This window comes from Garra rufa, chromosome 15, assembly GCF_049309525.1.
Source record: "Garra rufa chromosome 15, GarRuf1.0, whole genome shotgun sequence".
In the NCBI taxonomy this organism is placed as follows: domain Eukaryota; kingdom Metazoa; phylum Chordata; class Actinopteri; order Cypriniformes; family Cyprinidae; genus Garra; species Garra rufa.
In genome coordinates, this window is record NC_133375.1 from 2,959,679 (window position 1) to 2,977,695 (window position 18,017).

Consider the following 18,017-nt stretch of genomic DNA (forward strand, 5'->3'; position numbering starts at 1 on the left):
TGTAATCAGCAGAAACTGTCAATAATTAATTAGAGCAAATCTCTTTAATGAACAAATTCAAAAGAAATCTGTTGTAAAACGTTTTAACGTGTCTTAGTGGAAAGGAGAGTGGTAATAAAAACACACACACATATTCAGATTATATAATATAAACTGTACAGTGTAGAGGCAAGCGGGTGAACCCGGAATATGAACGCAACGCGCTGAAATTAATATAATATTAATTAAATAAATATATAAATATATAATATACTGTAGGTTAGGCCTAATAATTGTAATGATTTTATGTCAAACAACGAATACATTATATAGAGAAATTGAGCAAAGTTTCAACGGAGTTTTAAATACCTCTGTTTTAAAGCGCTCCAATTGGATCTCGAGTCATTTCATTCAGAATGGGACTTCAATGAGCGTTTCGTGAATCATTTGATTTCGATCGGGACGTATAGCGGCTTCGCAGGATGTATGTGTGTGTGTGTGGTGTGTGTGTGTGTGTGTGTGTGTGTGTATAGGCCTATATAAACTGTATACAAGATTTTGACCTTTTTCATTTTCATTCATTTCACTCTTTTTTTCCATTAAGCCACCCCCAATTTATTAATAAGGTGTGTAGCTACTGAACTTGGAGCTCCAAACAGTTTTAAACCAAGGTAATTCGTTCTGGAATGTCCCGTTTATCATTAGAACACTCCTGGAAACCGAACTTCAAAGGCGTATGCCGAATCATGATTCAAAACGGAAGGCGTGGAGTGGTCATGTGATCAATGTGTTTAAGTCATAATTTCGACTTTTTAAGTCATAATTATGATTTAAGTCATAATTTCGATTTTTTTAAGTCATAATTTCAACATAGTAAGTCGACTTTTTATCTCATAATTTCGACTTGTTAAGTCATAATTTCGACTTTTTAAGCCATAATTTCGACTTTTTAAGTCATAATTTCGACTTTTCATCTCATACTTTCGACTTGTTAAGTCATAATTTCGACTTTTTAAGTCATAATTTCGACTTTTTATCTCATAATTATGACTTAAGTAAGTCATAATTTCGACTTTTTAAGGCATGGATTTTTTTTCTGACCTGGCGGAAACGGGCTTCCATAGGATTTCTTCCAAGGGTACGCATTTTTTTTTTTTTTTTTTTTTGCTAAGGCCAAATGATGACGGCTTAAACTCAAACAAAAAAGGTAGAATCTATCAAAAGCAAGCATTCCGCTATTAAATTAGTTCGGTTTAAAAATGGAAAAGTGATTATATTTCGTTTAGGTTTTTTATTAAGTTAATTTAGCAAAACGTTTGAAGCATTTTTGTTCGTATATTGTACGTTAAATGTTTTTAAAGTAATGATGATAAGCGGCCAGCGGCAGTGAGCGATCATCTATATTTAATCAGTTTAGCTTTCTCAAAGCATATTAAGGACTTGCCTAAATTAAAATCTATGTATAAAACAGTTCAAGCATATCACACATTACTTTAAACGTTTAACCTTGATAAATGCGTGCTGTTGGATGAATATCTAATCGTTTGTGTGGAGACTTGAAGGCAGCTGAAGCAGCTTGAAATGGATTTTTAGTGCACTCACAATAGCCTATAAACAAGTCGTCGTGCGTTTATAAAATAAAGGAAAACAGAATGCGCTTTCTGCCGTCTGTTCTTGAACAGCATCGCTTCACAATGAACACAGAAAGCTTTAAATTACCACTCTAAAACGAAATAATTCAAATCGAAAATAGAAACGTTCATTATGTAATCTGTAAAGATGTAAAGATATTTCTATATAAGGCACGTCCAAAGAAGAGATGGCGAGTAATTTTTTTCTTCATCTCCATTACTGATAAATGTCTAAAATCTAAAAATTAGGAAAAGCCTAAAACAGGCCCGATTATATTTATTTTATAATTCTATTCAAATTAAAATTTTATAGAATATACTATAAAATTATAATTATAATTACAAATTATACTGGCATAAGGTATATTAAAACTTTAATTATTGTAGCTGTTTATATTTTCTGATTTTATGTTTCTCTGTTCTAAATATCTTAGAGGATTTGCTGCAACGCAATTTTGTCCTATATGCAAATTATTTATTAGCCTATTAGTATTTTAATCCATACCGCAAATGCTTTAATAACACCTTTAAAAATTACTTTATTGCATCCAGATGCTTTTAAAGAACTTTTCAATATACATGTTATCTTATATCTTAATGTTCTTGTATCTTAAATGTAAACCATGATTTCGATGTATTCCCTGTGTAATGAATCTCTTACTTAGCTACATTGTAGGTGCATCTGAGCTTTGTTGTTTATGAATTTTTTTTTTTTTTAATCAAGAGTTGCGCGCACTCAACAAAACTGATAAGACCCATTTGAACGCATTCCTAAACTCAACAGAATCGTGTGTGATTGGTTATAATACAACATTGTAAAAACGCCTAAAAAGAATTACGGTGCAGATCTTAATGTAATGCCGCAATTGCTTTCTATTCATTTTCATTTTATTAGCAACAGACGCAATATATTGAATTTGTTTGTGCAGGGGAGTAGGGCCTATGTCCAATTTAGGTGCATTTTTTGCCCCAGGTCCGGTGGCCTATAGCCTTACACACGCTCCGCCTATTGTTTATAATGTACAATCATTAAACACAATAAATAGCCTATACTATTTTAAATGGTTTTCAGAACAAAACAAGACAACAAAACAGTGTTTACATTTATTTCTGGCATCTCGTTGTCCTTTCCGTGAACTTTCGTAGAGCCGTGAACCACAAATGAACCAACTCAGTAGCATATGCTGTACCAAAGTTGACATATAACTGTTGTTTTTATTATATATATATATATATATATATATAATATATATATATATATATAATTTAAACTTCTTTATTGGGTTAAATTCCTTATTTGCTTGTCTTTCCTTATTTGCTTGTCTATTCACTTGTGCTTATATGACTATCATAAAATAACATGGTATGTCATTAATGAACCTTTTTAAATGCAAAAATAAAAAAAAACGTATAAAAATCGAGTGCTTGATAATGCCTGAATGATATAATGATAAAGCAAAGTATTAAAAATAGAAGCAGTCATGACCGGCAATACTGTTTTGAGCAACTAGAGCTAAAAGAATTCATTAAAAAAGCCATTAGGGCATCTGGTGGTGAAAACATGGCATTACATAAGAGTATTTCTTTCTCGCCACTAAATGCCTCCAATTTGCCTCGTTGCACTGGAAGAATAGGCATATTAAAAAACATTTTTTTTAAATGGCCATCCAAAATATGGAGCATTTTATTTAGAACCAAAATCAATGCACATTATGTGTTAATAATTTCTAGAAATTGCTGCAAACACAGCCAAACCTCTGTCCTGATTAATCTTATTCAAATATGTTCACAGCACGGAGTTTTTGGAACTATTGAGAGCTCCATGAACTACATGACCGTGTGGCACGAGATCAAAGCATGTCACAATTCCTTCTCAGCGGTTCTGGTACAGCGATATTACTCTGCAATATGCAGGTATGTCCTACACGTTTGTGTCTGTCATTTTGTTGGATGTCATTTTTACACAATTGTAGCTATTCACATTCAAAACACGGGTGCTTTGATCATTGTCTGTGTGTGCAAATCGGCATATTCAGCTTCTCACATCATAGCTGCCAGTTCAAATTTCAACTTACAAATACGAATATTATAATGACAAGCCTGCACGTTCAAATCAACAAGCTCTCAAGTGTTGCCTCTGTTTTACCTTCATACAGTATTCTCTGTAAGCTGGCAAGTGCAAACATTTAATGTTCGATTGCAGCTCAAAATTAAGCTTATTTTGTTCATTTTAAAGCAAACTGGATTTTTCATCTTATTTAATGGCAAATAACTAATGCAAATTGGATTACCACAAATCATCTGTGCTGAATTGGTCTGGTCTGGTTCTGTTCATCATTGATTGGATGAGAACCTTTCAATATTACTGGCTGTGGAAATCAATGGGTGTGACTCATTATACTATAAGCAAAGCGCCGTAAGTGACGCGCGCTCTGCGCAACCAAAACGGCGTTTTTTACGGCGTTAAATGGCAAAATGAACGGCGTAAAAAGCGGCGCTTTTCTTGCACATTAAAACGCCGTAAAATACGGCGTCATTGACGTATTTTCGCGCGTTTTTTACGGCGTTTATAGTCACAACAGCTTATTTTGCGGCGCCAATGCTGTTTAAAACGCCGTATTTAACGGCGTTTTGTATGTAAACGCGTTTCATCTATAGCGTAATTCTGACCCTTTTGGCTTGCCATACTGCCGCGCCGTCCCTGCGTGCGGTGTGAATGATATAATCTGTTAACATGCGCGCCGAAAAAAATACGCGCTGCTTACGCCCTGCTTATGCGTGCAGAAACCGTTTGTCCGCGCTGCCTTTGCCACAGTTCTGACCTAAAGGAGGATGCACGCTGCTGGAGTTATATAGAAATACACTGTTTTAATAATTTTAATGTAATTAATTCAATTGTAGCGGCTTGTTTTTTAGGATTAATCTCCATACTAATCTGCCCTCAGACCCAGCTAAAACGATCAGATCAAAACTGTTATTTTTGACTCTGAGCTTGGAATATTATTTGGATTGAAAGTTTGATTTTACAGAAAATGTAGGCCTAAATAGTATCAGAAATAAATAAGAAAAATTACACACGTTTGATCGTGTTATGATGATGATGATTTCGTTCTGTTTAAAAAATGAAAAATAAATGATTTTTTTTTATGAAAAGAGTGCTTATGCTTTAATATTTGTCCGTGAGCGGCCCTGAAAAGCCACTTTTCAACTCAGCCTGTCTACTGTCTATCACATAATGCAGAATACATGTTCGTCTGATGTACCGCTCTGCAAATTAGTCACAATAACGTTTCTTTGCCTCGTATATGAAGCGCAACACTGCACTTCTCGGGTCGGCGGCACCAGCGCGATCCCTTACATTGTGATTACAGAGGAAAGAATATAAAAGTCTGCTTTATTTTATGTACTTCCACAATAACAACAAAACGTTACAAATTGCCTTTGTAAAAATACAGGGTGCGCTCTGGCAATTTATGTCTCTATGCAGCTTGAAAGGTCTACTACAATAAAAGAATCGAAAACAAAATTGTGTTTATTTAATTCGTATAACTCCAACAAGAGGTAGTGTACAGTCTTTAGTACAAATTTCGTGGCTTGATTCAGCTAAAGATAAAATTTAATAATGTATAATAAATAATTTATAATTTGTATATAATCATACTAAGTATCAAGGCCGCCCAGGCATGTTAAATTAATATTCAAGCAATAAGCTCATGTGTTTTACCCACGAACAAAAATACGAAAAATCGAGCTTTTCGCTTTTCCGTTTCTCAAACAAAATGAAATAATAATAATAGGCCACTCAAATTTTTATTATGCTTATTATTATTATTATTATTATTATTATTATTATTATTAGGCGTATTATTATTTTATTATAAAATCTTATTTAAGATAATCAAAACTATTAAATCTAAATAATCGACTTTTTGATTGATTTAACAGCAAATCGAAATGCGAGCAGAAATAAATAGAATTCATAATAAAAAAATATAATAATAGGCCTAATAATAATAATAGCTTAATTATTATTATTATTATTATTATTATTATTATTATTTCGTTTTGTTTGAGAAAAGAAAAAACGAAATTAAGCTAGATTTTATTTTATTTTATTTTTTGTATTTTTGTATTTGTATTTATTCTGGATGATGCGATAGACAGTAAAGACAGGTTGAGTTGAAAAGTGGCTTTTCATTGCCGCCCACATAATTATTAAAGCTCTCTTTTTACCCACGGACAAACATACTAAAACTGATTTTTTTTTTTTTCATTAATTTTGTTCATTTTTGAAACAGAACGAAATTATCATTATCATAATACAATCAAACGTTTGTCATTTCTCTTTTATTTCTTTATGATCGTATTTCAATTTTCTGTAAAATCGAACTTTCATCCAAATAAGATTCCAAGCTCAGAGTCGATTATTCAGAAATAACAGTTTTGATCTGATCATCTTAAATCCTCTGGGTCCGAGGGCAGATTGGAGATTAATCCTAATAAACATGCCGCTACAATTGAAACCATTACATTAAAATTATTAAAACAGTGTATTTCTATATAACTCCAGAAACGTGCATCCTCCTTTATGTCCTGTTATATTCCCTATAACAGGAATATCAGATCGTTTTTATGACATAATATGTCGTTATTACGTGAAAAAGATGTCGTTTTTACGAGAAAAGATGTCGTTATAACCACATAGCTGAGTGTGGAAAAAAATATGTGTGTGGCAGCAATGCGTCACCGTATCAATCTGCCAAAACATTTCCCTCAGACTTAAACTTCACGTCTCGAGCTAATGTATGAAAGCCAATTAAACCGGCGCATTATTTTCAGCACTCCCCCCGCTTTAATTCGGGGCCAATAGAAACTTTGTTGTTACATTACGTCAATCCGTCAAAGCACTATAAAAACACTAACCTAACGTTACTAGGCTAGAATCCACAATGGATAAATATTTAAAAAGGTCAAGTATTGATAATCCCAAATTGGTGCATTGTCATTGTATTTTATATCTGAGCACTATACTTCTTAGCAAACATCTTTTGCACTATTTTCATTGTGTTCCAATGTTTCTGCAGTGTTAATTGTTAAACTGGGTAAACATACTCTCTTTTTATTGCCTGTTACTGCATTGGTGCATTGTCATTGTATTTTATATTTTAGCACTATATTATCCTTATTATCCTTATCAAAAATCCTTTTGAAATTCACTGTGTTCCACTGTGTGGCTGCAGGGTTAATTTTTACTTGTCCCCCCCACCTCAAACACACACCAGTTAAACATATATTTTCATAACACATGAAGTCATTCCAAAAGAGTTTGATTCTATCTGTTTATTGCCTGTAATTGCATCAGTGCATTTTCATTGCATTTTAGGACTATACCTATAAAAGCCTTTTGCACTATTTACATTGTGTTCCACTGTGTTCTTGCAGTTCATTTTTACTTGCTCAACCCTTTCCCATCGTTCTCTCTCTCTCTCTCACACGTGATTTAGCTATTACATTTGTGTTGCGGTTATGAGGGGGTCCTTGGAATTTTTTCTGCCCTATGAGGGGTCCCTATCTCCAGATAGTTTGAGAACCCCTGGTCTAAACCAGTGTTTTTCAACCACTGTGCCGCGGTACACTAGTGTGCCGTGAGAGATCGTCAGGTGTGCCGTGGGAAATTATTAAATTTTACCTAATTGGTCTAAAACATTTTTTGAAAACTAATAAGTTATTGTCTGTGAATAATATGCCATTGTCAAGCTTCTCAACCCTGACTGCTATAAAAACTAAAAACAGAGAGAGACTAAGAGCTGTTGAGGAAGAGCTTCATGTGTGTCTTTCTTCAATTCCTGCCAGGATATCAGCTCTGTGTTCATCCAAACAGGCCCAGGTTTCACACTGAGTAGGTAGAAATATGAAAGATCAAAAAAGACTGTTTTCATTGTGTTTATTTGATTCCTATTCAAGACACTTTGATAAGAATGACTGTATATTGTTAATTGCACTTTTTTTTTGAAAGCAGAAGCAATATGAAAGATCATAAAATACTTTTTTCTTTGTGTTTATTTGATTCCTGTTCAAGACACTTCGATAAGAACGGCTGTATATTGTTAATTGTTATTGGCTACAGAGTTTCATTTTTTTACAGTTTCGATTGTTAATGTGCCTTGTGATTTTTTTCAATTAAAAATGTACCTTGGCTCAAAAAAGGTTGAAAAACACTGGTCTAAACCATGAAAAAAAAAAAAAAAACGTGTGAAAGCTTCTAAATATTCTAAAGAAGGAGGAAATGGGCACAATATTTTGACAAACTTAAGTTAATAGGTGGTACAGATACATAAAAGCAGTATTAATAAAAAAAAAAGCCTAATATTTCACCTACCTGACTGGAAATGATAAGAACAAACAAGATTCTTGTCCTGGAAATCCTGATTCAGTTTGGCTAACTGCAAATGGCTTTTGTTCCTCAGACAGTTTATTGAATTCTTTTTCTTGATTTGTTATAACTTTTGGCAGTCTATGGTACTCCAAATGTTTTTCCCGGTCTGCTAAAAACGACAATAATTGACCATTTCCAGCAGAAAAAAATAGGCAAAATATGCAAGTTTCGTTTGGTTTAGTGGCATTACCTTCAGTGCTGCCAATATGGCCGATTGATGATGCTGTTTATTAAATGCAATTAGTTAACTTAATTAGAGTGCATTTTAGACCTACTTAAAAATAATTTGGGTATATTATTTCATAATATCTATTATCTTTGAAATTAGTTCAAGTGTAATCGAGTGATTTAAAAACGACAACATACACTCTTGGAAAAAAGGTAAAAACGATCAAAATATGTACAATTTAGGTATTAATATGTATACTTTAGGTACTGTTATGTACACTATATTGCCAAAACTATTAGGACACCCCCTTTCACTGAACAGGTTTGTCTACTTTAGTAATTTTCATGAGTATAAATCTTAATCTTTAAGCATATAATGATATTCTAGGGCAGTGGTTCTCAACTCTGGCCCTCGAGGTCCACTTTCCTGCAGAGTTTACCTCCAACCTTGATCAAACTCACCTGCCTGTAACTTTCTAGTAATGATGAAGAGCTTGATTAGCTTGTTCAGGTGTGTTTGATTAGGGTTGGAGCTAAACTCTGCAGGAAAATGGACCTCGAGGGCCAGAGTTGAGAACTCCTGTTCTTGGGGATTGTGTTCTTCTAATTTTGTAGCAACAGTTTGGATGGGACCCTTTTCTGATCTAACATGACAATGCCTCTGTGTTTAAGGCAAGGTTCAAAAAGAAAATAATTGATTCAGTGCAATTCAGTGTGGAAGAACCTGACTAGTCTGCATAAAGTAAAGTCTTAATCCCATCTGAACACCTCCAGTCATTTTAAATACAATCCTTGCGCCAAAAACTCCAAAATCAAAAACCAATGACTTGTACATACAAAAGTATTGGGACACCCCCTCCTTTAGAACAGAAAAAGGCACTTTCAAAACTGTGGCAACAAAGATGGAATAATAATGAATGTATTTAAAAATGTTATTTCTATCTCTGTCTGCAAACGTTTCGGGATTGTCTAAAATTACTGCACCAATATGTACAAAGTCATTGGTGTTTGGTGATGAGTTGGCTCAAGGTCTGCATTTTCAGCTGGATTAGGACTTTGTTTTCTGCAGACCAGTCAAGTTCTTCCACATTGACTTAATAATTTCTTAGAACTTTGCCTTATACTCAGAGACATTGTAATGTTAGAATAAAAAAGGGTCCTGTCAAAACTGTTGCTAGAAAATTAGAAGCACGAAATTCCCTAGAATATCATTATATGCTTAAACATTAAGAAATTACTAAAGTAGTCAAACCAGTTCATTAGAAGGCGGTGTCTCAATACTTTTGGCACTTATATGCACCCTTTAGGTGCAAGGTGTAAAAGTGTAATTTTAAAAGGGTACTGCCTTAGTGGCAGCTTTCTAAGAGTTCACAAAGTGACTGAGTCATTAAAGGAAACTAATTCACAAGAGTCATATGTTATATAAATGATAACAACAACCATACATTTAAGAGAATCACACATGGTAGAATATAACTGAATAAAATCAACAAAGCTGTATCCAAAATTATGTTATTTCAACAGGCATACTAATAAACATATATTTTATGTTACAGGCTCAACCAAAGTTATGCAGAGCATGAAAAAATCTTCAGGTCGATAAATGGGTATGTTCTCCATCTTTCTTTCAACACTGTATAGATTATGTGGTGTTGACCTTACCTGAATAAGTCTGTCACACCCAGAGTTCCTCATTGTTATGATGACGCTACCTGATGTCATACTTCATTATCTTTTTAATGTACAGTAACACTAAAAACATGATTGAGGTAACCTAGATTTGATCAGTACTGCCAGTTTATAATTGGAATATTTCTCTGTGCAATAAAGCTATAATAAATAATAATAATAATAATAATAAGCTTCCCCATCACATTTGAATTAAACTTATAGACACAAAAGCTGTGATTTACATTATTACAGTAATGTTTGACATACAGTCAAGCCTGAAATAATTCATACCTTTGGCAATTCTGACTTAAAGTTACTTTTATTCAACCAGCAAGTTTTTTTTGACCGGAAATGACACAGGCTTCTCCCAAAAGATAATAAGACGATGTACAAGAGGCATCATTGTGAGAAAAAAAATTTCTCAGCTGTTATTTACATTTAAACAAAACGTGGCATGTCCAAAATTATTCATAACCTTTGCCAACTGTCACAGTCTATGGGAAAATCCAAAGTTCTATACCACTCCAAATAGTCCAATCTGTTCTAAAGCATCCTAATTACTCTGATTCATTGGGAACAGCTGTTTTAATCAACTCAACAGGTGAAAAACAGAAGCTCTCTGCTGTTGGTTTGTGGACAGTCATGGCTAAGACAAAGGAGCTCACTGAAGACCTGCGGCTGCGCATTGTGGTTGCTCAGGAAAGGGCTATAAGACCATATCTAAATGTTTTGAAGATCCAGTGGCTACAGTGCAAAGTAATATTTAAAAATACAAGATTCCGCACTGTGAAAAATCTCAGAGGACGTGGTTGGAAGCCAAAAGTGACACCTGCGCTGGCTTCTCCAGATAAGGCACACAAAAGCCTGCTTGGCCTTTCCAATTGCTTATCTGGGCAAAGAAGAAGACTTCTGGTCCTCTGTTTTATGATCAGATGAAACAAAAATTGAATTATTTGGCCACAATGATGTAGCCTTCATTTGGCATAAAAAGGAGAAGTCTTCAACCCTAAGAACACCATCCCCGCTGTCAAACATGGTGGTGGGAACCTAATGTTTTGGGGGTGTTTTTCAGCCGGTGGACCAGGGAACCTAATCACAGTAAACGGCACCGTGAAAAAGGAGCAATACATCAAAATTCTCAACAACAACATCAGGCAGTCTGCAGAGAAACTTGGCCTTGGGCACCAGTGGACATTTCAGCACAACAACGACCCAAAACACACAGCAAAAGTGGTGAAGAATTGGTTAGCAGACAAAAACATCATTTTGCAGTGGCCCTCCCAGAGTCCTGACTTAAATCAAATTAAGAATCTGTGGAGGGAGCTAAAGATCAGGGTGATGACAAGGAGACCCTCCAACCTCAGAGTTGGAGCTCATCGCTAAAGATGAATGGGCAAAAATACCAGTGGAGACATGCTAAAAGCTGGTCAGCAATTATAGGAAGCGTTTGATTGCTGTAATAGCCAATAAAGGCTTTTCTATTGATTATTAAGAAGGGTATGAATAATTTTGGACATGCCACTTTTTGTTCAAATGTAAATAAAAGATGAGTAATATATTTTTTTCCACAATGATGCCTCTTGTACATCGTCTTATTATCTTTTGGGAGAAGCCTGTGTCATTTCCAGTCCAAAAAAACCCTTGCTAGTTGAGTAAAAGCTACTTTAAGTCAGAATTTGCCAGGGGTATGAATAATTTCAGGCTTGACTGTACATAGATAATTTTTGTATAAACTTCCCTTTCTGTCTCTCAACCAGCCTTCTTCTCATCGGAGGCTCGGTGAACCTGGAAACATCTGACTTCGCTCACACCGCTGGGATTTACTTCAGACTTGCCCTTAAAGTAGGTGAATTATAGTATATGACGTAATCTGCAACTGAATGTACAATGTTCCTTGTGTCTCGTGAACAACTTGTAGTTGTTGACATGCCATTTTACATCATCAACATATTGTTCTAGGACACTACTGCAATTTGTGGGAAGAGTTAGATATTATCATGTGCTATTACTGTAACTATTTTAGGAACTAAAAAGAAAGGAAATAAGCTGCAGCTCTTATCGAAAGTTGTTTTTGTGCTGTCTCAGGGGAATGATGAGGGCGATTACTTTCCCATCTGGGGAACATGCCTGGGATTTCAGCTGCTCACTGTGCTCGTGGCTGGAGAAAACCTGTTGACTAAGACAACTGCAGAGAATGTCACTTATCCACTCAACTTCACCTCAGGTACTTAGTCTCAATATATACTGTAGTCAATGTATGTGATCAATATAGAAAATATGGAATCATTGGTTCCAATAAATGAGTAGTTCACTTCCAATATGAAAATTTCCTGATAATGTACTCATCCTCATGTCATCCAAGATGTCCATGTCTTTCTTTCTTCAGTCGAAAAGAAATTACAGTTTTTGAGGAAAACATTCCAGGATTTTTCTCCATATAGTGGACTTCAATGGGGATCAACAGGTTGAAAGTCCAAATAGCAGATTAAATGTAGCTTTAAAGGACTCCAGCTAAGGAATAAGGGTCATATCTAGCGAAACCATTGGTCATTTTCTAAGAAAAATACAAATTTATATACTTTTAACCACAAATATTTGTTTTACACTAGCTCGACCTTATACATTACAAAGCAAATTTGCAAACAAAGTCAAACACTCTTTACAAAATAAGGGGAAAAAATTATAATTTTGAAGATGGAGGAGAGAATGCGATAGAGGATTTCGCCATAACTTTTGTAAGGAAGTATACAGATGAAGAACTAATGGTGTGTGACTTTACCAACATGATTACAAAATGCGTGAAGATGCACATGTGCATCGCAAAGCTAGTGCAAGACAAGCATTTGTAGTTAAAAAGTATATGCATTTGTATTTCATTTAGAAAATGACCAATCATTTTGCTAGATAAGACCCTTTTTCTTTGGCTTTGGCTGGGATCGTGTAGAGCCCTTTGGAGCTGCATTTAAAAACTGCAATTTGGACTTTCAACCTGTTGATCCCCATTGAAGTCCACTATATGGAGAAAAATCCTGGAATGTTTTCCTCAAAAACTGTAATTTCTTTTCGACTGAAGACAGAAAGACATGAACATCTTGGATGACATAGGGGTGAGTAAATTATCAGGAAATTGTTATTCTGGATGTGAACTAATCCTTAAAGAGAAGCTTTAACATCCATGCAATCTTTACATTGCATAAAATATTCTTTATAGTAGAAAAAAAGTTGATTATTAAGATGTTCTTCTATACGCCCCCATTCAAAAGTTTATTTTTTTCTTTCATTTTTTGAAAGAAATTAAAACTTGTATTCAGCAAGGATGTGGTAAATTGCTAAAAAGTGATAGAAAGACTTTTTGATTTGAAAAAAATGCAGTTTTTGTTAACTTTTTAGTCACTGAAGAATCTTGATAAAACTATCACGGCTCCCAAAAAATGTATAATATATCAGAATATTCAAATGATTTCTGAAGGATCGTGTGTCACTGAAGACTGGATTAATGATGTTAAAAAAATTCAGCTTTGAATCACAGAAATTAATTACATTTTAAAGTACACTACCAGTCAAAAGATTTGAACAGTGTTATTTTTTGAAGTCGCTTCTGCTCACGAAGCCTGCATTTATTTGATCTAAAGCACACCAAAAAACATTACAATTTTGAAATATATTTTAAAATGTAATTCAGTCACACGATCCTTCAGAAATTGTTGCTCAAAAAAAAGTTATTATTAAGCTGAAAACAGCTGAGTAGAACTTTATCAGGTTTCTTTTATGAATAGAAAACTCAGAAAAATTGCATTTATCTGAAACAAAAATCTTTTGTAATATTATAAATGTCTTTATCTTCAAGCACCCTGATCTTAAAGCATCCTTGCTAAATAAAAGTATTCATTTCTATAATGATGTTGAAATTTTTACTTTGGTAACAGGGAATAAATTACATTTTAAAATATATTTAAATAAAAACAGATATTTCTCTAAAAAATATACTGTTTTTGCTGTACTTTGGGTCAAAAAATGCAGGCTTGATGAGCAGAAGAGACATCTTTAAAAAACATTAAAAATCTTACTGTTCAAAAACTATTGACTGGTAGTGTATATTAAAATACAAAACTGTTATTATAATTGTAATATTTCACAATATTACATTTTTTGTCAGTATTTTTGATCAAATACATGCAGTCTTGTTGAACATAAGAGACTTCTTTTGAGAAATTAAAATACATGAATTACGTTTAGGTCTTTTTAAACTCTAATCTCCATTTGTATCCACTAACAGAGGCTTCATCCAGTCGTATATTTACCAACTTCCCATCTGATGTTCGTAAAGCACTGTCCCTGGAACCGCTTACTGCAAATTTTCACCATTATGGAGTGACTAAAAAGGTACATCTTTTATAAACACACAATATTCATTTAAATCATCCTAATCAAAGTAACAAACACGAAGCAATAGACCTAAGTCAGGGTTGTTAACAGGAATCAAATTAAGGCTGTGAAGGACAGAAGTACTGGAGAGTGTTTAACAACATATTGATTGTTCAGCAAATGAAACATCTTTCTAAAAGTCTAAAACGTCATAAAACAGATTTAAAAGTTAGGAGTTTTGAAAACTGTATGTGATCTAGGACCTTCGTTCAGTGTGTGCCATTGTAAAAACTGCAAGTCTATCCCTCACAGTCTTGATTTCATCCATGTTAAATTCAATATAACATCTAACCTGATTAAGGTCTATGAACACTTCCTCTTTTGCAGGCATTTATGGGTAATGAGAAATTAAGTGGCTTCTTTTCAGTGCTGTCCACAAACATAGCAGAGAATGGCCTTGAGTTTGTTTCAACCATGGAAGGTAACAAAACCAGACATTTTTTATATTTAAAACCACCATATACAAAGAAATGTATTCCATGAATGTATGAGATCTTTTCCTGCAGGCAGGAAGTACCCTTTCTATGGCGTACAGTGGCACCCAGAAGTGAACCGCTTTCAATGGGACTCTCATCACAACTTTCCTCATTCCTTCAATGCTGTGCGTGTGTCATCTTTACTGGCTGAATTCTTTGTAAATGAGGGTAATTATGGTCTCATACTGTACTGTACTTTACGTGTTTGCTTGTTCCTCATTTGTATGAATTTTAGTGAATAAATGCATGATGTGTGTGTTTTCAGGAAGGAGAAGCTCCCACCACTTTAGTGATGCAGCAGAAGAGAGCAGTGCGCTTATATACAACTACAACCCTGTGTATGTGGCAAATATCTCTGCGTATGAACAGTTGTATTTCTTCTGAAAGACAGTATAGAAGGACATTCAGAAAATACTTGTCAAGATACTTCAGACTGAAAATGTTTTGTTTTAAACAAATGTACTGTAATAGATCATCACAAACCTCATATTAAGAATATTATGTGTTTAACTGAGAGACGATGTAAATAATCAGTGTTGTATTAAAAGATTTGGGATTTATTATAACACATAATATGAAGATGATTACATATTTCATTCCTCAAAGAGAATAAATGGTATTATATATGCATGTTTTAACCAAAGATTAAAAGCACGTTATGATTTATGTACCAGAAGAGGGCAGTATTGTCATGTTTATATATGGTTCATATACTTTCCATCTGATTTTCCTGTTTTCTAAAATAAAACAGAATACGTTTTACAATAATTATATATCGATTAATTAAGGGGCAATATTTGCCCTCTGGAATTGATTTCCAGGGCGTTTTTTTACATTTGTGAGGGCAATTTTTATAATCTCCGATCGTTTTTAATGTCAAATACTTTAATTTACCAAAATACTTTAATCAACAAACTGTTTTTAATAACAATAGACTGTTTAAAAATGTATCTGAATTATACATGTAAAATTCAAGGGCTCATAGGGCTGCAATATTATAACAAAAATCATTAATGTAGATCATTGCTCTTTATATTGTAATGATTATCAATAATAGGGAAAATATAAACGTTTTTGTTTCGTTTTGGGCGAAAAACATGTCAGTCTATGACCTTAGCCAAGTCTAGCACAAGCTATGCAGAAACTCCCGTTATAATCACTAAAGCTACGAAATAATCTTTTAATTACATTGTTGTTTATAATGAGGGACTCATCAACTGCTTCAGTGATTTTAACGCTGACTAATCTAAGCTCATCTGATTGGCGTGTTTACAGCGCTGACTAATCTAATCGCCTCTGATTGGCCAGATGCATTCTTAAATTCACCAGAAACGCGTTTGATTGGTTGTAAGGCACAGCGCTGCATAAAACAGCGGGTAAAAGCAATCCGATGCACTTTCCATTCATTTTCACAATTCATTTTAATCGCGGCAGCCGTAATACTTTGTTTAATTGTGCAGTGGCATGCATTGCCCCTTTGTTATGAATTTATGGTGCATTTTTGTTCATTCTGTTGGCATTTTTGCCACAAGCCCTCGTTAATTTTCAACTGCTGTTTACATATGAATAATATATATTATAACATGAAATTTAATAAAGATTTCCCATCTACAAGCCATGTGTTATTGCTGAATGACTTTCATTCCTTGCTTGTAGTGCTGTCAAATTGCAAATGATCACATCCAAAATAAGTTTTTGTGTATATGTGTGTGTACTGAGTATATTTATTACACTGTAAAAAAAAAAAATCACAATTTGTAAGTTCAGTCAGCTCAAATGAGTTTAGTCAACTTGAAATGTCACGTTGTACTATGAGACAACTTAGATATTTGAGTTGAAAAAATTGGTTTGTTAAACTTAAAAGCTGGGTAAGTTACCTGGCTGTCTTAAAAAATGTAAGTTGAATCAACTCAAATATCTGAGTTGTCACTTAGTACAACTTAAAGGAACACTCCACTTTTTTTGGAAATAGGCTCATTCCCCAACTCCCCCAGAGTTAATAAGTTGAGTTTTACCGTTTTGAAATCCATTCGGTTGTTCTCCTGTTCTGGCGATTTCACTTTTAGCATAGCTTAGCATAGATCATTGAATCCTATTAGACCAATAGCACCACGTTCAAAAATGACCAACGAGTTTTGATATTTGTCCTATTTAAAACTTGACTCTTCTGTAGTTATATTGTGTACTAATACTGGCGGAAAATGTAAAGCTGTCAAGTTTTAAATAGGACAAATATCGAAACTCATCTGTCATTTTTGCCTGAGATGCTATTGGTCTAATTGGATTCAATGATCTATGCTAAGCTATGCTAAAAGTGATATCGCCAGAACAGGAGAACGGCTGAAAGGATTTCAAAACGGTAAAACTCAACTTATTAACTCGGGGGGAGTTGGAGAATGAGCCTATTTCCAAAAAAGTTCCTTTAACATTTTTGAGTTGACTGAACTTAAAATTGTAAGGCAGCCAGGTAACAAATTATTTTAAGTTGATTCAACAAATAGTTTTTTTTTTTTACAGTGTATGAATATGAAAATACATACATGCATGGATATATTTAAGAAAAATATGGTATGTTTGTATAATATTAATTATATGAAAAAAAATTTGTACATGTAAATTTTTTTCAAAATAGATACTGTATGTGTGTACACACACACACACACACACACACACACACACACACACACACACACACACACACACACACACACATATATATTATGTATGTATATAAACAAAAACTTGTATTTTAGATTAGATTAATTGCTTGACAGCGCTACCGCACTAAAATCTTTATTTATCATATTTAAAACAACAGATTTGCTCAAGGTACTATATAAATCATGAAATATCAATATAACTATCATATTTTAATATCTATGAAGGCTAAAAATATAATCTAAATAAAGTAAATAAACCCTGCACCAACCTGTCAACCCTCTACAGACCAACATCATAGAACCACTGGTGGGCTATTGTGTATTGAGGCCCTCAGGGGCCCCTCAGGACAAAGACATGCTGGGTGGACTCCTTCAGTTGTGGCAGTTCAGGGGCCCCTCCAATATCTCAGTACCACCCTATTGTGAAGGCAATCCTGGGGACCGTTATGGGCCCTTGGGGGCCTCTGTCATATTTCACAACTAGGTTTGAGGGTGATTTCTTTGACTCATGCCATCATACACAAAAATCCAGCATAATTGTCATGAGTGTTGTGCTGACAAACACCACTCA

General features: G+C 34.1%; 1 protein-coding gene across 1 annotated transcript in view; it reads left to right on the top strand.

The window, feature by feature from the left end:
- The window catches only part of LOC141287436 (gamma-glutamyl hydrolase), a 32,458-nt gene extending 16,058 nt beyond the window's left edge, over positions 1-16,400 (top strand). Inside the window, exons 3-9 of the mRNA XM_073819587.1 lie at positions 9,771-9,821; positions 11,643-11,727; positions 11,971-12,109; positions 14,162-14,268; positions 14,638-14,731; positions 14,817-14,954; positions 15,052-16,400. Of these exons, the coding sequence (XP_073675688.1) occupies positions 9,771-9,821; positions 11,643-11,727; positions 11,971-12,109; positions 14,162-14,268; positions 14,638-14,731; positions 14,817-14,954; positions 15,052-15,170 (733 nt within the window). The 3' untranslated portion in view covers positions 15,171-16,400. The remainder of the gene's footprint in view (positions 1-9,770; positions 9,822-11,642; positions 11,728-11,970; positions 12,110-14,161; positions 14,269-14,637; positions 14,732-14,816; positions 14,955-15,051) is intronic.
- The last annotated feature ends 1,617 nt before the right edge of the window (positions 16,401-18,017 follow it).